The sequence below is a fragment of the Carcharodon carcharias genome, chromosome 7 (genome assembly GCF_017639515.1).
Source record: "Carcharodon carcharias isolate sCarCar2 chromosome 7, sCarCar2.pri, whole genome shotgun sequence".
Classification (NCBI taxonomy): domain Eukaryota; kingdom Metazoa; phylum Chordata; class Chondrichthyes; order Lamniformes; family Lamnidae; genus Carcharodon; species Carcharodon carcharias.
Window position 1 is genome coordinate 133,849,898 of NC_054473.1, and position 25,806 is coordinate 133,875,703.

Genomic DNA, 25,806 nt, shown 5'->3' on the forward strand with positions numbered 1-25,806 from the left:
TATATCATTTCTTTTTTAATAATGATACTTGCATGTTTATTTTATATGGTATTTTTGGCCTCATGCAGACATACCATTTTATTTTAATGGGAGGTAACATTTAAGACTTCCTAGGATAGATCAAGAAAACCAATCATTATTAATTCAATATGTAGCAGCAACCAATCTGGGATCCTTTGCCCAGACTCAAGTCCCTCAGAACCACCCAAAAAATCACTTCAAAAGGACAGTTTTCAATACATCAGTGAGAGCACTTCAGGGATACATGAATGACCCTCTTGCACTCTATGCTACGAAAATAGTTCAGAGAAGAGTGAAAGTCCAAAAGTCATAATTTCACAATCAAAAAATCTGTAACTTGAGGGAAAGAAGTAATTCAAAGTATTTCACATAGCTTTTTCTTCTTTAAATCAACAAGGAGAACAGATAAACTTATCTAAAAAAAGGGAAGATATCAATACCAATTTGCACTTACATGATGCATTTAGTCGGAAAACCCCAAGAAATTCACAAACAGATGTACTGAAGCTCATTGCGGAGCCAGAGAAAATAATGCATCAGGAGAAGTGAACGAGATTGAAAACATGGGATCTGTGGTGGTTTTTTTTCAAAAGGTAGAGAAGCTAAGGAAGGGTGTTCCACATAGTAGGACCAAGGCCACTAAAGACCTTGCCACAAGTGTTGCATCAAGTGGGGGTGCACAGCTGAATGGTATTAAAGTATTACAAAGATTCAGGAGAAGTGGTGGAGAGATAGAGCTGGATATTATCAGTTTACATGAGAAAGCTGATTGAAAACTAACTGGGCTCAAAGGTAGATCTATTAAGGATTGCAGAGGTATTGCTGTATGGGATAGATGAGAAACCACAGGTAGAAATGCTCTGGCTGCCTTCAGAGAGGTACATACAAACATACGAATTAGGAGGAGTAGGCCACTTAACCACTCAGGCTTGCTCTACCATTAAATATGATCATGGCTGATCTGATTTTAACCTCAACTCCACATTCCCACCCACCCCCAATAACCTTTCACTCTCTTGTTAGTCAAGAATCTATCCAGCTCTGCCTTAAAAATATTCAAAGACTCTGCTTCCACCGTCTTTTGAGGAAGAGAGTTCCAAAGCCTCATGACCTTCATAAAAAATTTCTCCTCTTCTCTGTCCTAAATGGGTGACCCCTTATTTTTAAACAATGGTCCCCCGTAGTTCTAGATTTTCCCACAAGAATAAACGTCCTTTCCACATCCAGATCTGTCAAGATCCCACAGGATTTTGTATGTTTCAATCAAGTCGCCTCTTATTCTAAACGCCACTGGATAGAAGCCTAGCCTGTCCAACCTTCGCTCATAAGTCAGCCCTCATTTTCTAGGTATTAATCCAGTAAACTTTCTCTGAACTGTTTCTAATGTATTTATATCCTTCCTTAAATAAGACGACCAATATTGTACACAGTACTCCCTCCAGATGTGGTCTCACCAATGCCCTGTACAACTGAAGCATAATCTCTCTACTTTTGTATTGAATTCCCCTCATGATAAAAAAAACATTCTATTAGCTTTCCTAATTACTTGCTGTACTTGCATACTAGCTGTTTGCAAATCATGCACTCGGACACCCAGATCCCTCTGCAGCTCAAAGCTCTACAATCTCTCACCATTTAGAAATATGCTTCTTTTCTTTCTTCCTACCAAAATAGACAATTTCACATTTGCCCACATTATACTCCATTTGCTACTTTCCTACTTATCTTTGTATCATCAGCAAATTTAGCAACCATACCTTTGGTCCCTTCACCAAGTCATTTATATAACTTGTAAGAAATTGAAGCCCCTGCACTGATCCCTGTGGCGCACCACTCATATCTTGCCAACCTGAAAATGACCCAAGCCTACTCTATTTCCTGTTAGCTAGCCAACCTTCTATCCATGCCAATATGTAACCCCCTACACCATGAGCTTTTATATTCTGCAATAACTTTTGATGCAGCACCTGATCAAATGCCTTCTGGAAATCTAAGTACAGTGCATCCACCGGTTCACCTTTATCTATAAGCACATTACTTCTTCAAAAAAACTCCAATGAATTGGTTAAACATGGTTCCCCTCTCACAAAACCATGTTGACTCTGCCTGATTACCTTGAATTTACCCAAGTGTTCTGCTATAACATCTTTAATAATAGTTTCCCTAAGACAGATGTAGGAATGGAACCATGCAAGCACAGGCTCACGAAACAGGACAACACAAGAGAGGCGGGGGAAGATGGCATGGTGAAACATATTGAATATACATCAAGCTCACAGCTACTGAAGGTATCATTCATAACTTTAGTTTGGTGTTGTGGGAAGGATGGAAGGCAAATGGTTTTAAACAAAAACAGAAGCAGAAATACCTGGAAAAACTCAGCAGGTCTGACAGCATCGGTGGAGAAGAGCACAGTTGACGTTTTGAGTCCTCATGACCCTTCAACAGAACTAAGTAAAAATAGGAAACAGGTGAAATATAAGCTGGTTTAAGGGCGGGGGCGGTGGAGGGGGGTTGTTGTTGGGACAAGCAAGCAGTAATGAGGAGATAACCAAAAGATGTCACAGACAAAAGAACAAAGAGGCGTTGAAGGTGGTGATATTATCTAAAAGAATGTGCTAATTAAGAGTGGATAAGCAGGACAAGCAAGGTACAGATAGCTCTAGTGGGGGTGGGGTGAAATAAGACTAAAAGGGCATAAAAGGTATAGATAAATGATGGGTGGAATATATTTAAAATAATGGAAATAGTTGGGAAAAGAAAAATCTATATGAATTATTGGAAAAAACAAAAAGGAGGGGGAAGCAACTGAAAGGGGGTGAGGATGGAGGACGGAGTTCAAGATCTAAAATTGTTGAACTCAATATTCAGTCCGGAAGGCTGTAAAGTTCCTAGTCGGAAGATGAGGCGCTGTTCCTCCAGTTTGCGTTGAGCTTCACTGGAACAATGCAGCAAGCCAAGGACAGACATGTGGGCAAGAGAGCAGGGTGGAGTGTTAAAATGGCAAGTGACAGGGAGGTCTGGGTGATGCTTGCAGACAGACCGAAGGTGTTCTGCAAAGCGGTCACCCAGTCTGCGTTTGGTCTCTCCAATGTAAAGGAAACCACATTGGGAGCAACGAATGCAGTAGACTAAGTTGAGGGAAATGCAAGTGAAATACTGCTTCACTTGAAAGGAGTGTTTGGGCCCTTGGACGGTGAGGAGAGAGGAAGTGAAGGGGCAGGTGTTGCATATTCTGCGTTTGCATGGGGAGTTGCCGTAGGAGGGGGTTGAGGAGTAGGGGGTGATGGAGGAGTGGACCAGGGTGTCACGGAGGGAACAATCCCTACAGAATGCTGCTGGGGGGGGTGAAGGGAAGATGTGTTTGGTGGTGGCATCATGCTGGAGTTGGCGGAAATGGCAGAGGATGATCCTTTGAATGTGGAGGCTGGTGGGGTGATAAGTGAGGACCAGGGGGACCCTATCTATTATGTTTCTGGGAGGGAGGAGAAGGCGTGAGGGCAGATGCATGGGAGATGGGCCGGACACGGTCCGGAAATGGTTTTAAAAGTTTGCATTTTAAACAGTCTCTTTAACTTAAGATAAAATGGAGATCCTCCATTGGAACTCGGGCCTGAAAAATAATAGCAAGGTAAGTAGGTAACTTTTAGTCTGATCTGGTTCAGAAATAGGGATTTCAACCCAGATCAGAAGTTCTGGGCCATTGAATGACCAAGCAGTTTTATCTCAGTTTGGTTAGAATTTCATCCTTCATGGAAACATCGTTGCGTTTAAGGTCAGCTTTTTCCACTATTAGAACTTACACAACATTCCCTTCATCTTCAACTATTTAGTTTAACAAAGGCATTTTAAATGTTCTTCTGTTTGTCCCAAGCTTTTAACAGAAAATTAAACATCTGTTTGAACCTACATGCTGGTTAATTTTACCAGCCATTATTCAACTTTATTTCTAAATTATAAATTAAATTATACAAAAAAACTTACACACTGTGCCCTTGCCAGGTCCAAGTCACTGTGTCCTGTTGGAAAACATATTTTGTAATTAGTTTAATCATTTACAATTTAATCCTTGCCAAATATCAAGTTATTTATGTGCATGCTAATCTCTGCATTGTGGTTCTTGAGGAAAGAAAAGCTTGCTCTGCTAAAGAGACCCACTCACAATGTAACCAATTGAAAACATAAATATTGAAAATCCAATTTATCTTTCATTATCAAAGCTGATTTTTGTCTGAAGAACGTAAGTATTGCATTTTTCTTAATAAATGGATCAGAGTGACTTGATATTATATCAAGTGAAGTTGAATTGCCTGATTCCAAGGTAAGTGAAGGATTCAATGACTTGATAACTTCGTAGCCCAAACATTATCATGCAGTACCTTGTCAGCTCTCAACAGACATTCATCAACTTCTTCCAATGCATGAATTGTTACTCTACTTCCTTTATTACAATTTGGAACCAATACTTAATGCAATTAGATCTTCACATTCTTCTTGAATGGCTTGTGTAAAAATCCATAAATATGCAGCTGACCACTGTCTGCATATAAAGAAGTGATAGATGCATCTTAATCTCTTGCTATAATTTGGATATGCAGCAGTTCCCACTTTTTCTCTGGACTTCTGCCCATCTCCCACCAAAGATTCTAACCGTAGTTGTCTACTTGGATAAGAAGAATCTCAAAAGATACAAGTAAGTCAAGATGTTAGACTTTGATTAGGTGCTCTGAATTTCCAGAAATACAGATTTATACTTACAAGCAGGGAGTCACAAATTGCAATCTCAGTTTTCAGCAAATGTGAAACCATCTGTTCTAATGATGGTGAGGGAAATGCAAGAATATTTTGCAGATTGCTATAAAGAATGTAGGAACTATAAACAGCAATCAGTATGGTCTTAGAAGCATTAAGTTATTCCTCACACAACTAGTGAAGTTCTTTTTGAGAAACAGGTCAGTCATTCTAGTATAGCTACAACACTGACATCTAACCAACAATATGGAAGATTGCCTAAGTCTGCACCTCTCCAACATCCAAGCATCTTTAGAAAAGAGTAAAATACATCAATAATCTGCAAGTTCCAAAGATGCCCGAAATAAGCAAACATCTGGCTTTGGATTGATAGTCTGTTGCACATTTGTTACTATATTACCTTGACTAGCTAAGTTTAGGGCCTGTTCATACACATGACATATTGTAGTAAAATTAAAATATTTTTAAAGCAGCATTTTGTGCCATGACTTCCTTGCATCACATTCGGATTGAGGGATAAATCTCAATATTATTTATTCCAAACTATTATTAAGTATTTTTAATATGCAGGCACGACAAGCAAACTTAACTCAGGGCACAAATCTTGGATTAAATGTTTCCTTAAGAAGTGTTAAATGCAACTCCTTAGCATTAACATAGAGATTACAAACTTGGAGCTTTTGGGAAATTGCCTCAAGTCGCTCACAAAAAGTTAACTATACCTTTTAACCCAAGAGAATGAATGAGTTGGGACAGTTTATGTCTATACAGACTGTATGGGTTTGGTGAAAGGATTAGGCTCAATGGGTTTTTCTCATTGCTTGCTCTGAATGGAGCAGTGTAAAAATTGTTACCCATTTCCTACTTCACTGGTTCAAGAGGTCAAGGGAGGAGGAAAGGATTGAAGATGAAGAAATAAAATTGTACACACAAAAACTCACCAGTCTGTTTCGGTATCGAATAAGTACTGGCTGTACAGGAACTCCAGGAATAAAAGCGCCTGTAAACATCAGGAACAGTTAAGATTCTAATACTTTTTTGAAGATGTAAAACATTGCTCTCTTGACTTCAAAAATACTGAAATTATTAAATATGGTGACTGAAGAGACCAGAGATTGAAAAAAAATAGTAAGATATGGTAATACGTGGGGCTGATCTTTGAAAAGGGATGACATATTTGGGTGTTTTGGTGTTTGCAAAGTTTACCTTATCCCTTTCTCTTAACCCTTCATAAAAAGCAGTTTTAGGAGATAACAGTTCATTTTACTTGTGGGAAAACATTAAGTTTTCTGATTACTTAGTGATGTATAAATTGAATGCATCAGAAGTCTACTGGAAAACAATTTATTTCTGAATTAGGTTTGTCCAGACTTTCAGAAGAAAATGACTTTTCATCACATATTTGAAGTCTGGAAGGGAAAGTGGTTTGATATCTTTATAAAATAGACTCCTCTACTAACATGCTAAAGTTACGTTAAAAAACAAAAGCTGAAACGGCAGGAAGAAGGCATGTTCAAATTCCATCAGATGTCCTAGTTTTAATTCTTTCTTTACTAAATGAGCAATAAATTCTCAGTTACAACCATTATATTGACAATTGCCATCCAATTTTGAAAGCTTGTGATTAAAGTATATATGTAAAACAAGGACATATGCGTGAAAGTTTAATCAAAACAGTTTGCTCACCTGATTTGAAAGTGATGAGGCAGGTACGATTTGTACAGGTACCTTCTGGAAAAATCATCAGCTTGAAAGAAAAAGAAGGATTCTTCAACAAAGAGATTTGATACTGAACTCAGGTCTAATAAAACTGCCAGAGTTTAGACAATCACATCTAATCACATGTGGTTAAAATACCTGAGGCCATTTCCCTCCTGACTGTGCACGCTTTGTAATCTCTTCAACAGTTTTCTTCCTAGAATTTGTCTCAGTGCGTGATACCAACACAGGTTGAGAACAACTCAGTAATACTAAAAAAACAAAAAAAAAGGCTTTACAAACTATTTTTCTCCCATTACAGTATTTTAAATCAGTGTCATTACCTTGAAAAAAAACTGATAGAAAACACAAAGTAAATAAGCCAGAAGTCCAAAAAAGTCATACCAAGAGTAAAATTAATTTATCAAGCCGAGAATCTCATTTATTACAGCGTCTACAGCACTATAATTGTAATAATTCTATTGAGTGCTATGTTGCAATCTGTTTTTTTATGAAATATTTTACTCAGTATTTTCAACTCTGTCTCCACTTGACTAATTAGAGAATGCTTTTGTTTCGGAGTGGCTCCAGTTGAATTATTTTAAGTTTCTTTTAAAAAGAGCAATCAAAAAATAATGCTCAAGAGGCGAAGAAATCAATATTTTGGAAAGGAATACTTTTCCACTTAGAGCACAGTTTAAGCATCAAGCAATTCTAGTCAGAAATATCACCAGTCTGGTGCAGAATAAAGCTTCTGTTCTGATCCAAGAGTACCTTTCAAAAAGGATCTCTAATGTAACAATTTGATTTTTTTTTAAATTTCTAACACTAGCCACCATTTTTATGCTTGGCAACTGGTGATGCACACGAACAACAGCTTATATTCATTACCCTAAGGCACTTCACTGGAGCGTCATAAAAAATATGACACTGAGCAGTAAGCATGTTTTTAGGCCAGGTGACCAAACATTTGGTCAAAGAGGTAGATTTTTTAAGGAAGGCAAGGCAGAAAAGTGTAGGGAGGGATTTCCAGAGCAAAGGACCTTGGCAGCTAAAGGCATGGGCACCAATAGTGGAGCATTTAAAATCAGGGCTATTTAAGAAGCAAGAATTATATATTGCTGAGAAAAAAAAGACATCAAAATTTTTGTCTTGCCCTCATCAGGACACTTTGCAAGAATACCAACATAAAGGGAAAACAACAATTTATACTGTATGTGAAGAGTGTGCAGGTTGGTTGGCAAGTGGACTCTGACTTGTAGAGGCGTTGCCATGAAGAATGCACCAGTGATGGTGACTGACAGTTAACTGCTAAGCACTGTTTGAAATTTAAACCTGGCATCTTGACCCTGATTAGTCAAGACATTGCCCTGAGGAATGAGTCAGCAAATGGCTGTCACTTATTTTGTTTAGCTGAAACAGGCACAATGTGTGTACATGTTCTTTCTGTCTGCAAAGAACAGGAACCTGTGTATTAACATAGGTATCTTCCAGTACACGCAAATGTGCCACACTGTGAGACTGACTGACAATCTTAAATCGGTTGTCAGCGTAATTCTTAGCACATTGAGGATTATTTAGCAAATATTGTCCAATCGCGAAATCACATCTAATGTTGGACAATGTTTTGAGTTTTGCAAGCACAGGCTAGTTGGGTATGGTCTGTATCTTGCCAGTTGTGAACAATGGCTAGGACATGCTGTTTGATACGATCCACTAGTCTTTGGGACATAAGGCCTACATACCTAGCATAACACAGGCACCGAAATTCCCATACCATATTACTCATTTGTGTGATATGCAGAACATCTTTTTGGTTTGTTGACAGCATCCTTTTAGTGGCGAATATCACTCATGATGCTACTGCATAGTAGCAGCGTGAAACAGCTAGCTTCATCTGTTGCTCAGAGTTTTGAGATACCTTGTCCTTCCAGGGTAATCGGAGGTAGACTGGGCACCTTTCAGGGCCGAAAGTGATGGCCTTAGGCCCATTCATGACTCTGCATTTTATAAAGCGTGAAACGATCTGGTCAGGGTAGCCGTAATCCTGCTTGTATGGCGAGCAAATAGTTTGAGCCCTATTAATAAGGTTGCCAATAAGCCCAATCCTATGGCATGTGGAACTGTAAGAATCCCAGTGTGTATATTGGCCAGTGAAGATAGGCTTGTGGTAGACCGTGGTAGAGTACCCCCTGGCAGATTTCTCAACTAGTACGTCAAGGAAGGGGAATTCACTTGACTGCTCCATTTCAAAGGTGAATTTTAGCGCATGATGGAGCCCATAAGACGTGTTAGGAAATTATTACATGCAGCTGTGGATTTAAATATAGCAAATGTATCATCCACATATTGGAAACATATTGGAGATTAGGTGTCATTCCATTGAAGGCACATTTCTCGTGGAACCCAACAAAGGTGTTTGTGAGAGCTGGGCCTAGAGGGGATCTCTTGGCAACACCATCTATTTGGGCATACATTGTGTCATTAAAACTGAACTCAACTCACTTGAGTTTTTCCCCTTACATTGATATTCTTGCAAAGTATCCTTTGTGTGTACAAGATAAAAAGCTTTGACATGTTTCTTTTTCCAGCAATATTCAAGTTCTGTACTACCAAGCAAGGAGTTATGAAAGTGCGAATTTTGTGTAGGATTGAGGAGCTGCGGGAGATTACAGAAATGGGAAGTGGCAAGGTCATGGAAAGATATGAAAACAAGGATGAGCATTTTAAAATCAAGACACTTACGCTTGACCGGGAGCCAACTCAGGTCAAGGGTACAGTGAATGGGACTTGGTGCTAGTTAAGACATGGGCAGTGGAGTTTTGGATGACTTCAAGTTTACAAGGGTAGAATGTGGGAGATCAGCCAGGAGTGCAATGGAATATAGTCAGGTCTAGAAGTAATAAAGGCCTGAACAATGATTTCAGCAGCAGAGAAAAAGTCAGGTGTTGCTACGGAGGTAGACACAAGCAATCTTAGTGATGGTGCGAAGGTGTGATCCGAAGCTCATCTTACGAGTCATAGAGGTCTACGGCACAGAAAAAGGCCCTGCAGTCCATCGAGTCTGCGCCAGTCAAACAAGGACCTAACTATTCTAATTTCATTTTCTAGCCCATAGCCTTGTATGCCATGGCATCACAAGTGCACATTCAAATATTTCTTAAATGTTATGAAGGTTTCTGCCTCTACCACCCTTTCAGGCAGTGAGTTCCAGATTCCCACCACCTTCTGGGTGAAAAAATTCCTCACATCCCCTCTAAACCTCCTGTCCCTTACCTTAAATCTATGCCCCCTGGTTATTGATCCCTCCACCAAGGGGAAAAGTTCCTGCCTGTCTACCCTATCTATGCCCCTCATAATTTTATACACCCCAATCATGTGCCCCCTCAATCTCCTCTGCTTCAAGGAAAATAACCCCAGTCTATCCAATCTCTTTTCATAACAAACTCTCCAGCCCAGGCAACATCCTGATAAATCTCCTCTGCGCTCTCTCTAGTGCAATCACATCCATCCTGTATTGCAGATTCCAGAGCTGCACACAATACTCTAGCTGTGGCCTAACCAGCATTTTATACAGTTCCAGCATAACCTCCCAACTCTTATATTCTATGACTCGGCTAAGAAAGGCAAGTATCTCTCATGCCTTCTTAACCACCTTATCCAACAATCCCGTTACCTTAAGGGACCGGTGGACATGCACACCAAGGTCCCTCTGATCCTTGGTACTTTCCCCAGAGTCCTACCATTCATCATGTATTTCTGTGCCTTGTTTGTCCTGCCCAAGTGCATCACCTCATACTTATCTGGATTAAATTCCATTTGCCACTGATCAGCCCATCTATGACCTCCTGTGATCTAAGGCTATCCTCCTCACTATTTACCACACCACCAATTTTTGTATCATCTGCAAACTTACTGATCAACCCTCCTACATTCAAGTCTAGGGTGATACACCACCAAAGTTGCAATCAGTCTGGTTTAGTCTGAGATTTGTCAGGAAGAGGGATGGAGTCAGTGGATAGGAGAATGAAACAATGGTTTCAGTCTTCCCAATATATAATTGGAGGAAATTTTTATTCATCCAATACTGGATGTTGGTTAAGGAACCAGACACCAAATCGCAGATGTTTATACTTTGAATCAACAAGATTTAGAACTGAGTCAAAACTGTCCAAACTTGTTTTAATTTAGACCTGTGCAACTTGTGTTGTCTAACCTCATTTCAAAGCCAGCTGCCTTCTTGAATGTGACTGAGTGAATGGCCAAGCTATTTTAGGAGTAGGTAAGAGTCAATCATATTGCTGTCGGCTGGAGTCACATTTAGACCAGACAAGATAAGAACAGCAGATGTTCATCACTAAAGGGCACTAGTGAACCAGATGGAGTTTTAAGACAATCCAGTGGTTTCATGTTTGATATTATTGATAGCAGCTTTGGATTCCAGATTTAGATAAGGGGGAGGTGGTGGTACAGTGGTATTACCACTGGACTAGTAATCCAAAGACCCATCGCAGATGGCGGAATTTTAATTCAATGAGAATCTGGAATTAAAAGTATAATGGCGACCATGAAACCACTGTTGATTGTTATAAAAACCCAGCTCATTCACTGATGTCCTTTAGGGAAGGAAACCTGGTCTGGCCTACATGTAAATCCAGGCCCACAACAATGCGGTTGACTCTTAAATGCCCTAGCAAGCCACGAGAAAAGTCTAAAGAGAATAAACTGGACAGACCACTCGGCATCAACATAGGCACCAAAAATGACAAAGGCAAAACTCAGCTGTGCCAAACCTGCAAAGTCCTCCTTTGTAACATCTGAGGGCTTGTGCCAAATTTGGGACAGCTATTTCACAGATTAATAGAGCAACAACCTGACATAGTCATACTCACGAGTCATACCTTACAGATAATGTCCCAGACACCACCATCACCAGCCCTGTGTATGTCCTGTCCCACTGGCAGGACAGGGTCATCAGAAGTGACGACACAGTAGACAGGGGGTTGCCCTGGGAGTCCTCAACATCAACTCCAGACTCCATGAAATCTCATGGCATCAGGTCAAACATGGGCAAGGAAACCTCCTGCCGATTACCACGGACCGTCCTCCCTCAGCTGATGAATCAGTACTCCTCCATGTTGAACACCGCTTGGAGGAAGCAGAGGGTGGCAAGGGCACAAAATGTATTCTGAATAGGGGACTTCAATGTCCATCACCAAGAGTGGTTCGGTAGCACCACTACTGACCGAGCCCTAAAGGATATAGCTGCTAGACTGGGTCTGCAATAGGTGGTGAGGGAACCAACAAGAGGGATCACATTCTCACTATGCTGCCTGCCGCAGTTACATCTACCCATGGCAGCATTGATAGGAGTGATCACCGCACAGTCTTTGTGGAGAAGAAGTCCCATTTTCACCTTGAGGATACCGTACATTGTGTTGTGTCACACTGTCACCCTGCTAAGTGGGATGGATTTCGAACAAATCCAGAAACTCAAAACTGGACATCCATGAGGCACTGTGGGCCATCAGCAGCAGCAGAATTGTACTCGAACACAATCTGTAACCTCATGGCCCGGAATATCCCCCACTCTACCATTACCATCAAGCCAGGGGACCAACCCTGGTTCAAAGAAGAGTGCAGGAGGGAATTCCTGAAGCAGTACCAAGCATACCTAAAAATGAGGTGTCAACCTGGTGAAGTTACAACTCAGGACTACTTGTGTGCCAAACAGGTTATGCAGCAAGCAATGAACAGAGTCAAGCGATTCCACAATCAATCGATTAGATTTAAGCTCTGCAGTCCTGCCACATCCAATCGTGAATGGTGGTGGACAATTAAACAACTCACTAGAGGAGGCGGCTCCACAAATATCCCCATACTCAACGACGGGGGAGTCCAGCATATCAGTGCAAAAGATAAGGCTGAAGAATTTGCAACAAACTTCAGCCAGAAGTGCCGAGTGGATGATCCATCTCAGCCTCCCCCGGACGTCCCCAGCATCACAGATGCCAGTTTTCAGGCAATTCGATTCACTCCACATAATATCAAGAAACGGTCGAAGGCTATGGGCCCTGACAATATTCTGACAGTAGTACTGAAGACTTGTAGTCCAGAACTTGCCGTGCACCTAGCCAAGTTGTTCCAGTACAGCAACAATACTGGCATCTACCTGGCAAACTGGAAAATTGCCCAGGTATGTCCCATCCACAAAAAATAGAACAAATGCAACCCAGCAAATTGCTGCTCCATCAGTCTACTCTCCATCTTCTGTAAAGTTATGGAAGGGGTCATCAATAGTGCTAACAAGCAACACTTGCTTCGCAATAACCTGCTCACTGACAGTCAGTCTGGGTTCCGCCAGCCTCATTCCAGCCTTGATTTAAACATGGACAAAATAGCTGAACTGTAGAGGTGTGCTGAGTGTGACTGCCCTTGACACCAAGACAGTATTTGACCGAGTATGGCATCAAGAAGCCCTAGCAAAACTTCAGCCAATGGGAATCACTGGGAAAACTCTTATGCATACTTAGTACAAAGGAACATGGTTGTGGTTGCTGGAGGTTCTGAGTTCCAGAACATCACTGCAGGAGTTCCTCAGAGTAGTGTTCTAGCCCCAACCATCTTCAACTGCTTCATCAATGACCTTCCTTCCAGCGTAAGGTCAGAAATGGGGATGTTTGCTGATGATTGCACAATGTTCATCACCATTTGTGGCTCCTCAGATATTGAAGGAATCGTACCCATAAGCAGCAAGATCTGGACAACGTTCAGGCTTGGGCTGATAAGTGACAAGTAACATTTGCGCCAAACAAGTGCAAGGCAATGACCATCTCCAAGAAGAGGAAATCTCGGCATCTCCCCATGACATTCAATGGCATCATCATCACTGAATCTCCTACTATCAACATCATGGGGGTTTCCACTGACCAGAAACTGAGTGCTGTGACTAGAAGAGCAGGTCAGAGGCTGGGAATTCTACAATGAGTAACTCTCATCCTGACTCCCCAAAGCCTGTCCATCATCTACAAGGCACAAGTTAGAAGTGTGATGGAAAACTCTCCACTTGTCTGGGTAAGTGCAGCTCCAACAACATTCAAAAGCTTGACACCATCCAGGACAAAGCTGCCCGCTGGATTGGCACCCCATCCACCACTTTAAACATTCATTCCCTCCACCACTGATGCACAATGGCAGCAGAGTGTACCATCTGCAGCAACTCACCAAAATTCCTTCAACAGCATCTTCCAAGCTCTCGACCTCTACCACCTAGAAGGACAAGGGCAGCAGATGCATGGGAATACTACCACCGCCACTTTGAAGTTCCCCTCCAAGTCACACATCATCCTGACTTAGAACAGCCGTTACCAACTAGAGCTTTAGCTGAGACAAAGTACAGACATGAAGGCATGGAAAGTATGTCCAAATCTTAAGCCTTCAACAGAGAATCTGAGTCTAAGACAAAATGCAATAGATCCGGCGCATTTGGCTGTTTTTCTCCCCTCCATAAGTGTTGACTTTTTGTTCAAGTATGTTTTTTAATTCTTTCCCAGGCAGCATTCCTTCAATGTTGCTGGGTCAAAATCCTGGAACTCCCTTTCAGCAACACTGTGAGTGCACGTACACCACATAGACTGCAGCGATTGAAGGTGGCTCATCACCACCTTCTCAAGTGCAATCAGGGATGGGCAACAAAGACTGGCCTATTCAGCAACGCCCAAATCCTGAGAAAAAATACAAAAAAACATACTTATGCAAAAGATCAACATTACGGAGGGGAGAAAAAACAGCTGAAACACGAGATCAATTGTCTTTTTGTCTTAAGCTCAGATTCTCTATTGTAGGTTTAAGATGCAGACATACCTTCCAGGCCTTCATGTCTATGCTTTGTCTCAGCTAGAACTCTCCCACTGGCACAGGTGGTGACAACAAAATTGAAGAACTGGAACCCTTTCTTAGTCTTGGCATTTTCATTACATCAGGGGCCAAACACAAAGAATTAAGTTTAAATTAGTCACTGCAAATAAAATGAATGTATTTAAATGCCATTCTTTCTCTTTACTGAGAGTGACAAAGAATTTTGTTAACAATTGTATTCATGGTAGGTGAAAAATCAAGAGAAAGAAATTGATTTCATAATTACACTAAGATATGCAATGGTTACAAAATGGCAGCATTGCTACATGATAAACATCTCCATTGGTGGGTATAATTACCTTTAGCTTATTTTGAAAGTTATTAAATGAGCCTCACATGTGAAACACAAATTTATCACACTACCGCTTATGATCAGAGTTTCCACTAATTTAATTTGTTTATCATTTTTACTGATCTTTTAGCAACATTTTAATGAAATTATGTTTGGAATGTATCAAGAAAGCTTCAACATGTATTAAACATTTTCCTGCGGGCTTGTATTTTTATTTACAGATATCAACACTTCAAGAAACATATTTCTAAAATGTTACATTTTAACCACCTCGTTATCACGTACTGATAACCCAGACAACAATTTCAAACGACGCATTTAACAACATTTTATAATGCGAATGTAAAGCAAAAAGTGCAACAGTAACAATGTTAAATTAAAAACTCACATCCAAACAATGGAATGTCAGCATTCTCAGCTCTTGAGACAACTGATGGTATCTCAGCAACGATATTCACAACTGCATCAAAGAAAGTTGAGTGAGGGGCAACCACAAGAATTGGTGCTTCAGTTGCCTCGGCCTTTTTCCCCTTCACCTTAATTTGCATGAAACCCACACAGAAGAAAAACGCACGGCCCAAGGATTTCAACACAACTCGTGAAACATGGCTGTAAATGAAATTGATGAGAGAAATTAGCACTTCCTCCAGTTTATACAATAAGAACACAGGTTACCTTATTTTGCTGAGAGAAGGGCAAGAATAGAAAATAAATTTTAGACTAAACTCATTTACAACCATATACATTGAAGATTTTGTGTTCATGTCTCCTTTGCAAGGTTGGCACCTGACAAACAACCTTACATAGACTAATAGTGACAAAGAAAATATCAAACTTTTCTAAAGGTGATGTTCAAATTTGGGAGTCCAATTTTTAAAAATTATGATATGCTTGAAAGTAACATAAGTAACTACGCACCACCTGTTCAGAAAAATAGTTGAGTAAATTAGATGCCAGGAATTTCAAAATGAAATTACGACTATTTTTGAAGAGGCTGAATAGCCTGACACTTGAGGACATGGAGTCCTCTATTAGTCCTGGCAGCACTAAGCTCCCCCATCGGGAGGAGACCCACCAACAGCACAATATTAATACAAATGATCCTTTTAGATTTACAAAAGATATAAATAAACTAAGCCATAATCATATTGCATTTTCAATGATATCTTAATGTCTTGCAGGATCCACTGCTCAGGCCAAAGCAAATGGGCATAAAGTGCTTGTTAGTCATGTTCCCTTTTTGTCTTTCTAATGATTGTTCACATGCCTGGTTTGTTAAGCTTTGTGTGGTCTAAATCACATTTCTTTTCTTCATTTGGAGATGTTATTTACAGGCTATCAAAACCATGAGCTACCTATTTCTGCTTTTGTTAGCATAACTCTATTTACCTCCATCTATATTCCTTTAAGGGATGACTATCCAACCGTTGGTCCTCAGGCCACATGGTTCTCAAGCCCCAAAGACCAACACTCAAAAGCCAGTTAAAATCGCAACAATTTGCAATTTTGTTTCTTAGTTTGTCTTGGTTGACGTTCAGCAGACCAGTGGTTTGGAAAGGACAGGTTTTTAAAGTTCTGCTGCTTTACGTGTAGCTAAATTCTTTTTAAGAATACCAGGATCTGCCTCGACCAGCAGTTTGAAATGTGTGCAGCTTAACAGGGAACAAGGAAACCTTTAAATGTGCTGCAAGTAAGCTCCTCAGTACATCCCTATACAGCCCACAACTCTATCAAAGAAAAGACTCCTTCTATAACACAACAAATCTAGTCTTACCTAAACACTAAACGATATCTACAACAATCTGGAGAAGTTCATGACTACAATTCCCCTTTGATTTGTCCCTCACCTTTATATTGTCTATCTCTGACTCTCTTCCCAGACTACATCTCAGGCAATGAAATTTCCACAGATATTTAATAGAATAATTCCAGACACTCCATGACGTTTTTTCACCTTTCTTCCAGCAACAGTTCGATTTTTTCTTTCAGCATCTGCTCTGATAACTTAATTTTCCATGCCAGAGTTCCTGAAACATCTTCCTTTTTTCTCCGCTAACGGCCACAGTTGAGGAAGAGTCTTAAGGGTAGTAATTGTAACTGACCCATTTCCTATATCTCTGCCCTCCCCTCCACAAGGGCGATAGTACCACTTTAGTTCCAATACACACACCTCTGCTTTCTCCAGATCATCTTCCACCATTTACATTGTGATCCCATCAACAAACATCTTCTGGAGATACAGCTGCTTTTACAACAATCTCATTCACTCTCCCTTACCCTTTACTATAGCTGCCTCACCGATGTAAGCGTAGAAGATGCAACACCTATGTGTTTATTCCCACAGTGTGTGTAAACTTTCAATTCTTCTATTCTTTTAAACCAAGTATGGTCATAGGCCTACTTTTTTTTTGCACCAATAGATGGCAAGGCATGTTTGACTTGTAATCTTTTGCCATTGTTCTCTTCTCCATCCTGTCTTTAGGTCAGTCCAAGAAAAACATTCAACCACTTTCTTTTCTCAATTCTGAAAAACATCCTTACCTGAAATATTAACCTTTCTTCTCAGATCAATAAAAATTGTGATCTGAAAACAGTTTTAAGTTTTTAATCAAACAAATGGCACGAGAACAAATTTTACTCAACAAGCTTTTACCACGGCAGTCAAGGTTTACAGGGCCTTCCACTGGGCTGAGCCACTTGTGACACCCCTGATTCAGCACGGTGTGTGCATTGCAGCATATCCAAATTACTATTCCAGGAACTTTTGGAGTAAGGTCGCAATGAGAAGATCAGTGTATAAAACTGGATATGTTATGGTGAATGACCATTGCTAATTTCCACCCCTAGAAGATTGCCCGGAGTCATGCCTGCCTCAATTTATCTGCTGTTGAAACCCTCATTCATGCCTTTGTAACCTTTAGACTTGATTATTCCAATACATTTCTGGCTAGCTTCCACATTCTACCCTCTATAAACTTTGAGGTCAACCAAAACGCCGCTGCCTGTGTCCTTACTTTTACCAAGTCCCATTTACCTGCCAGCCCTGTGCTCACTGAACTACACTGGTTCCTGGTCAAGTGACGGCTGTATAAACATAGATTGCTGTTGCCATTTGACGCCAGTTGCACTGTTCCCAGAAGTTCTATACCACTATTTTAAAGTCAATTGCTGATGGAAGAGGATGGACAGGAGAGATAAACGATTGGTCAAGGCAATACATATGTAATTAAATTATATACACACAGCTAAATAAAATCTTCCAATCCATTACGCTTAATCTGTTAAGCATGTTCATTGCATTAACTCTCTAACCATCTGGTGCAACTAGTCGATACATATTGACCTTCACTTGTTTCAGTAAAAGACCAGAGGGTTTTGTTTTAGGCGTGCTTTAAAGGATTTTTTAAACATCTTAATCATACAACCCAATATAAAAAGACAATTAAACATTTGATGTTTATGTTTTTTTTCCATTCTTAAAGGTTACTGGGCACGTAAGCATAGATCAGTCTCTGAAAAGGAAATAATGCAGCCAAAAACTTATACACATTACTAAACCCATTTATGAAGTATTTACCTATGAATTATCCTCCTTAAATTTTACAAACATTCAACAGCTTCAGGAAATTTTACGTGATACTATTCCAATAAATTGATTTTCATTTGAGCTAATGGATTCAACTCAAAAGTAATGAACAAAATAGAATAGATTTTGTGGTGCTAAATGTTTAATAATAAAACAGATGCATAGCATCCAGAAGCACTGATAAAATCTACTGACCAGCTAGATAACAATGACTATACCATGACAAAATGACAATGACAAAACTATATTCCAGCATATTTTTGTGCAATCTAAAATTTGTACCACAACTTAATTTGGAACATACATAATGAAAAATGTATATTAGAAAATGAAAAATCATTTACAAAAGTAGGCTGACTGGTGAAGTATTTACAGTAGCATAATTCTGAAACAAATGCTTCTTTGACTCTCAAAATTGCTTAGATGTGCTACAATGTATAACAATGTCATCTTTTTAAACTACTCTCCCTTAATCTTGACACTAACAGTTATTCTTAATTTCCGATACATCAATTCCTAAAGATTAAATAAATAGAAACAAACTCACTCGGCAATTCATAATATGCCCCAAGCCACATCATCTAGCTAACCCCAAGCTTCGATCAGACCAGAGTAATCCCCATTGGCCTAAAAAGGCGCCCATTAGGTTATCACATTTTAAAAACAAAATCCTAATCAATGCATACTCCAAGCAGGATAAACCAGAATGTCGCATGGTGGGCTGAGGAGCAAGATGTCAAAATGAGTTGATTCTGCATTAGCCATTGACCAATAAGGCGTCAAGCACACTGCAATAAACCATCACAAAAATAAAAATACCTGGAAAAACTCAGCAGGTCTGAGTGAAGGGAAGGGATCGAAATAGGCTAAAAGGTAGAGATGAAACAATCTCTACCTTTCCAATCCACCTATCACTGGCCCTCCATCCAGCTCTACCTGTCCCACCCCACTCCCTTAAACCAGCTTATATATCACCTCTTTTCTATTGTTACTTAGTGCTGTTGAAGAGTCATATGGACTCGAAACGTTAACTGTGTTCCTCTCCACAGATGCTGCCAGACCTGCTGAGTTTTTCCAGGTATTTTTATTTTTGTTTTGGATTTCCAGCATCTGCAGTTTTTTGCTTTCATCAATAAACCATCAATTGGATAAGCCTCCACCTCTAAAAAACACGCAGCTCATGGTGCATCAAATTGCCACTGGTGCAATTAAAACAAAGTTTTTGGATACAGCAAGCACTGCTAACACATTGTCTTACAAAGGAGATGGCAACTGGAATTAGTAAAACTTTGACATTTCTATACACTAGTTAAATCTGGGAAAAGGTCCTGGGGCATCACACCATCATTTACAAGAGTTAAGATGCATAACTAAAAACTACAGACTAACAAACTTAATAAGTTCTGAACGGTCATGAGGACTCGAAACGTCAACTCTTTTCTGCCGATGCTGCCAGACCTGCTGAGTTGTTCCAGGTAAATCTATTTTTGTTTTGGATTTCCAGCATCCGCAGTTTTTTGTTTTTATAAACTTAATATTTGTTGTGAGGAAAATCAAAGTGATCTGATGCCAAGTAGCAGGAGAAAAGCATAACCTGTTGGGGTAGTCAAATAAGTTCAGCAGGGTCAGACTCCCACAAATTTACATCTACCAAATGCAACTGAATGTAGTGTTGCAACATATTGAAATTACTTTTGCAGGAATTTTTGGAGTAAAGTTGCAATGAGAAGATCAGTGTATAAAACTGGGTATGTTAAAATGAATGACCACCGCCTATTTCCACTGCCACTAACCCCCTCCTAAAACCTACCGCTTTGACCCAAGTTTTTAACCGTCTATCATAATATTGATTAGTGTGGCTCAATGTTTAAGTTACATCTACTGCTTCAAAAATTAGAAATGCAGGGCGGAATTTTACATTCTCGCTGAAGTCAATGGGGTTTATAATGGTTCGCCGCATTTTACCGCCCTGTCCCCACCGAAACGGGGCCAATTCTGCCTGCAGTTTCAAAATTATTTGCTGGATTACATATTTGCTCTCTCACTCAATATCTGGATGAAGCAAACCCATTAGATGTTTTCTTGAGCCATTAGTAGCTCACCCAGTCACTCCAGCAAAGGCATACACCTATAGTGGAGTGTAATATTTTGCTACACATTTAAGGTGCACAGAGGCTACATTTATTATGTCCTATATGGATTGGCAACCTCCGCTATCATGTGGATATGAAACAATCTACATATGTTTCTATTGTGTTGTGTGAGGCAAGAGATGTTATATCATGACTGTATTTGTCAATGTCTGCATGCTTTTTCTCGGTGGGGGGGGGTGGGGGGGCAGGGGGAGAAAAAGGGAAAAAAGCACTCATTTACATTGGAAACCTCATCCCAGGATTAACAGATTAGCTCATGTATAGTATTCATACATCAGAATGCATTCTGGTATAAATCCAGCAGAAAGAAATTCTTAGGAGCTGTAGCTTTATAAACCATGACGTTACAAATTGGATTCTGATAATTGTCAAGTCTAAATAACTAACAATCTTTTATTCCTTCCAGGACGCCAACAGGATTGTCCGGGATTTAATTTATTGAAATATGTCCATGCTGTTTCCAATTGAAGGAATTGACAAAGCATTAATATACATACATAGGTTGTGTATGTGCCGGAGTTGTGAGGGGAGGGAAGAGATTAGGAAAGTTAAGCACTTCAAAATACTCTGAGTTCACAAGAGAATCAGAAAATAAAAGATTTGCAAGGAGTAAATCTTTAGTAAAGGACTTTGCTGAAATATGCTGAGGGGAGTACAAAGTAATAATGAAACAGCTCAGGTGAAATAAGAGAGCAGAGTCCTGACCCATAGTCAGGATTACAACAATCCCTTCCCCTTTCAATTTTACAAGCGTTGTCAGCAATTATAAAATGTTCAAATCATTTTTGTACTTAAGGAATCATTGCAGAATACTTTCTTCCATCATAGGGCAACTAGAAGGATACACATATGAGATATCCAAAACTGTGCAAAAAGATTGCCTCAGGTTTCAATTTCCTGCTGATGGAGTTGCTGCAGGAAATCGGCAACAGCTAAAGGGGAACAGCTAGTTCTCTAAAGAGCATAGAGTGGTAATGAAGGCGGCAATGAGGCTCGGCATGAGAGACATGTTACATACTAGTTTACAATTGGGGCTAACTTTTCTCATTACCCTGGCTTCCACCTTTGCAATTTCCTGAAATTGCAAAATAAAACACTATACACAATTGGGGTTCAAGCTCTACAGGAGGAAAAGGAGAATGGGACCAAGACACACAATTAACAATTCAAATGAGAACACAACATATTACCCAATATGATGAACTAAGAGAAAAGTCTACTGGGTGAACAGCCTGAGCTCAACATGCATCAATGCTAGCTAGCTATATTAGCTGACATGTCCCGAGGCTTTTGCAAGTAAACAATTTCATCAAAAAAATATTTGAAATCAGCCACTAAAACAAATTTCAAGTGGTTTATAAAAATCACCTGAATTCAGTTATTAAACATTTGTTGAACATGACAGTTCATGAGCAGTGGCTTATGCTCCCTTTCTCATGGTTGTAGAATTCTGTTAAGCATCCGGATGACATGACTCGATAACAAGAGAGAACATTATTATTCATTTAAACCCAAAAAGGTATTTGTGGGGGTTTACATATATATACGCATATCTACATACATACGTGTGTGTGTATATGTGAATTGATGCTGATCATTTGCCATTGCCACGGGTGTCAAATTACAAAGCTGCTGCTTAAACTGTATTAAGTGCATCAACTATTGAGGGCAGCTCAAACAGCTGTTCATATCTTGTTCAAGCGAAATTATCTGTCATTAAGTCTAATTCCACACCAACTTTCCCTGTAAAATTTTATTGATGTGTGCGGCCAGTTTTATCAATGTACATATCTTTAAGCCTTTTTGTGCGGCCAAAAATATTTGACACGAATCATGGCCTGCATGATTCAGGCTGCCATACGGCCTTACATACACATAGCCGAGCAGGATCATTTCTCCACAACCCTGTTCGCCTTACAACACCCATCACTGCTGTGAGCCCATCTTGCCAGTTTGGGTGAGCAGAACACCACCTGATTCCATTTTAAAGTTAACAGAACAATCTGACTGCCTCTTCAAGTTTATTAATCACTTTAGCTTAATTATTATCCCATCATCTTATATTTTGTATCCTAACAATTACTCCATAAAACTGTACTGATTGTCAATCCTTTGCTGCATGCCTACTCAATGTCCAAGCTTTAGAGTTCTGAGAGCATCTGGTAAATAACATGCCGAGAGGAGTTGTAACTGTTGAAACATGCCAAGTTTATTCAGCACAGTCATTACTCTTCAAGTGGTGTTTTTTTTTATCAGATAATCTCTGGGGGTTGAAGTGGCAGCATTATTTTTATTATTAAGAATTGACCGTGAGGAGGGAAGTAAGTTTACAACTAAATTGGTTGACTTTACAAAAAAGCAAAATACTGAAGATCCAGGGCATTTTCTGACTTTATACTCACTTCATTTGAGAATGTTGCTTAATTTTGATTCTAGGTTTGAACAACTCTTGAAAAGGAGTATTTGTTTTGAAAGATTAAGTTATGAAGTAAAGCACAGTGCTCCTGTATAAGGCTTAGCTTGTGCCACTGAAGTCACTACTTTATCAGTTAAGCCAAAACAAACTAATTATTCGATCACTGCTTTGATATGACACAGTAATCTAGGACTAATCTAGTAACCTTGGAAACTAACCTGGGTTTCCGTTCCCATCTTCTTTATCTTTCCTTATCTAAGGCCCACATAGCAAGTGCAGCTTTGTGCACACAAGAGGGGAGCAGACCAGGCTCCACCTTGTTACATACAGTTCATTGACATTCTATGCCTAGATTGTTAAGGAAAATATTTATTTTTAGAAGGTACTGAAATCCTGTTGGCATCACCAACACAAGTCACTACCTTCAGAGAATGAAGCAAGAAAATATATTCTGAAGAGTTAAATTTACTTGGGTGGCATTGTAATACTTTTTCACTGATGCAAATGCAGTTTTGGCTATAGATTAACTTGACAACTGAGAACTGCAACTGGAGTTTCAAATCCCAAATGAAACCCAAGCAGACTAAAGACAAGTGATGTGTGATCCCTCCAAGAAGAACTTTACACTGTGTAGTATAATTCCAGCCTCAAGTGAAGCCACATTTCAAATGCCCAGGCATCCACCAGGCCACCATGAAATGCAAAATTTTGATTAGAACCTGTGTAGTCAGAGAATGCACAGAGCTCAGCTATCATTGCACCTTTGATACCAGTTAGACTCATAAGAACAAAATAAAAAGGAGGAGGGGTAAACTTTTCACCCCCTCGAGCCTGCTCCACCATTCAATACAATCATGGCTGATCTTATAACTCAACCCCACTTTCTCACCCACTCCCAAACAGATACTACAACAGCCTACCAACTGCACATGGCAACCAGCCAGTTAGAGTCAGCTCCTTAGCTGGAAGAAATATGTAGTCTTAAGATCATCCTCCATGTAGGTAATGAATGCTATTCTTTTTAGGCAATTGATATCTGTTTGTGACCAAAAAATAACCAGTGCTTACCGCTTCCAGTTTGGAACTGGCTCTTCAGTTGTACACAGTGGACAGCACATCCGTCCTAAAAACGCAAATGGCCAAGCAACGAGGACAACGAAGAAAATGCACAGGAGGCGCAAGGGTACAAGAGTGATACTGGCCAGAGCTATCTACAAAGGCACAATAAAATTATTAGGTGATTGTCAATTCACTGCACTCAGTAGAAAACCATTTCCATGAAAAATAAACAGAAAACAATAAAGCTACCCAAAAAACACAAAGTGCTGCACTCAGGAAAAATATAACACACCCGATAAAACATACGGAACTAAGCCCCACAAATCCACAGAACTGTGCTCAGACAAAGAGAAACAGAGCTAAATGCTGAGCATGGCAATGGTGAACTCAACTGGTCACCAACCCCACCCACACTCTTGACTCCAGGCTCAGTTTTAAATCTGCTGACCACACTAAACCCTCATTACTATCGCTATGTTGACCCATACTGCACTAACCATGCAGTGTTGCCCCATCACCAGCCCCTCAGCCTGTTGGATTCACCACCCTGTTAACCCACCAATGTTGACCCCATACTGATCCTGCATCCTGTTGAACCCAGAACTGACCTCACTCTGACCTGCACCCTGTTGATCCTCAATACATTCTGACCCTGCTGACCCCAGTTCTGACCCTGCACCATTGACTCCGGGTTCACTCCATACTCTTGACCCTGCACCCTGTTGACCCCCAGCACTGATCCCACACTCTGACCCTGCACCCTGATGACCCCAGTACTGACCCCACACTCTGGCCCTGTACCTGTTGACCCCCCATGTTCACTCCATACTCTGACCCTGCACCTTACTGACCCCACACTCTGACCCTGCACCCTGTTGACCCCGCATTGACTCCACACTCTGACCCTGTACCTGTTGACCCCCAGTGTTCAATCCAACTCTGACCCTGCCAAGTGGTTATGGTACTGGGTTTGTAACCCCAAGATCAAGAGTTCAAATCTCACAATGGCAAACTATGAAACAATGTAACTTCATCTGAAACAGATGGAAAACGTGTTTGTACTCGAAAGAGTTACTGGCCCCACACCCTGTTGACCTCGTATTGACTCCATACTCTGACCCTGCACCCTGTTGACCCGCAGTACTGACACCACAGAGCCCTGCACCTTGCTGACCCAAGTTCTGACCTCATTACTGACCCTGAACTCTGTTGATCCTCAGTGTTCATCCCACAATACGACCCCGCTGGCCGCTAACGGCTGTCGCACACACAGAATCGCCCTCCACTCTGCACCTACTTTGAGCTTGTCCGTCACGCTGAGCTCGATATGATAAATGAAGGGGTTGAGGATGGGCGGTTGGAAGAGCGAGTGCTGCCTGGGCATAGGGAACACCCTGCCGACGGTCCTGGACCTGCTCCTGCCCCCGCTCACAACGCAAGAAGCCGACATCCCGCCTGCTTCACCTCAGACCGTGCGCTGCTCAACCAGAGGCATGCGCAGATCGACCCCGCCCCCCTCGCCTGGAGCATGCGCGGAGCGGCCCATCCAGGTTCCGCCCCGCACGCGCTGCCCCGGGAGGATGCAGAGTGAAGGCAATGCCCCTGGTGCGGGTTTGAATTGGCTGACAACTCTAATAGGATAAATTATCTTAAACAATATCTCAGTCTGCTTTGTAATGCCGCACCTCAAACATGCCGTATTTTATGCTTTCGCCCTGATAGTCACTGTAGAGGGGTCCCCATCTATAACAAATAACTTTAAAAAATGAATCATTTGTCCAATCATTGACAGAGTCAAACATGTCAAACCTCGTTTATTTCAAATGAGTCATGAAGTGATAATATTAATGTCACTTTCCGTGCGACCCTGGAAACTGTATCTTTGGCGTAGGTGTAATTTTATTACCAAAAT

The 25,806-nt window shown here is 40.6% G+C and overlaps 1 protein-coding gene across 2 annotated transcripts in view; it reads right to left on the minus strand.

Annotated features, from left to right (window-relative positions):
• The window catches only part of lpcat2 (lysophosphatidylcholine acyltransferase 2), a 79,006-nt gene extending 53,631 nt beyond the window's left edge, over positions 1 to 25,375 (minus strand). The window contains exons 1-7 of one of the 2 annotated variants that reach the window (XM_041190719.1): positions 25,192 to 25,375; positions 23,904 to 24,046; positions 15,069 to 15,289; positions 6,631 to 6,743; positions 6,460 to 6,520; positions 5,715 to 5,773; positions 4,006 to 4,040 (exon numbers count right to left, since the gene is read on the minus strand). In XM_041190719.1, the coding sequence (XP_041046653.1) occupies positions 4,006 to 4,040; positions 5,715 to 5,773; positions 6,460 to 6,520; positions 6,631 to 6,743; positions 15,069 to 15,289; positions 23,904 to 24,046; positions 25,192 to 25,344 (785 nt within the window). In that variant the 5' untranslated portion in view covers positions 25,345 to 25,375. Of the gene's footprint in view, positions 1 to 4,005; positions 4,041 to 5,714; positions 5,774 to 6,459; positions 6,521 to 6,630; positions 6,744 to 15,068; positions 15,290 to 23,903; positions 24,047 to 25,092 lie in introns of both variants that reach the window. The other variant, XM_041190720.1, reaches the window with a different exon arrangement.
• Positions 25,376 to 25,806: the final 431 nt, after the last annotated feature.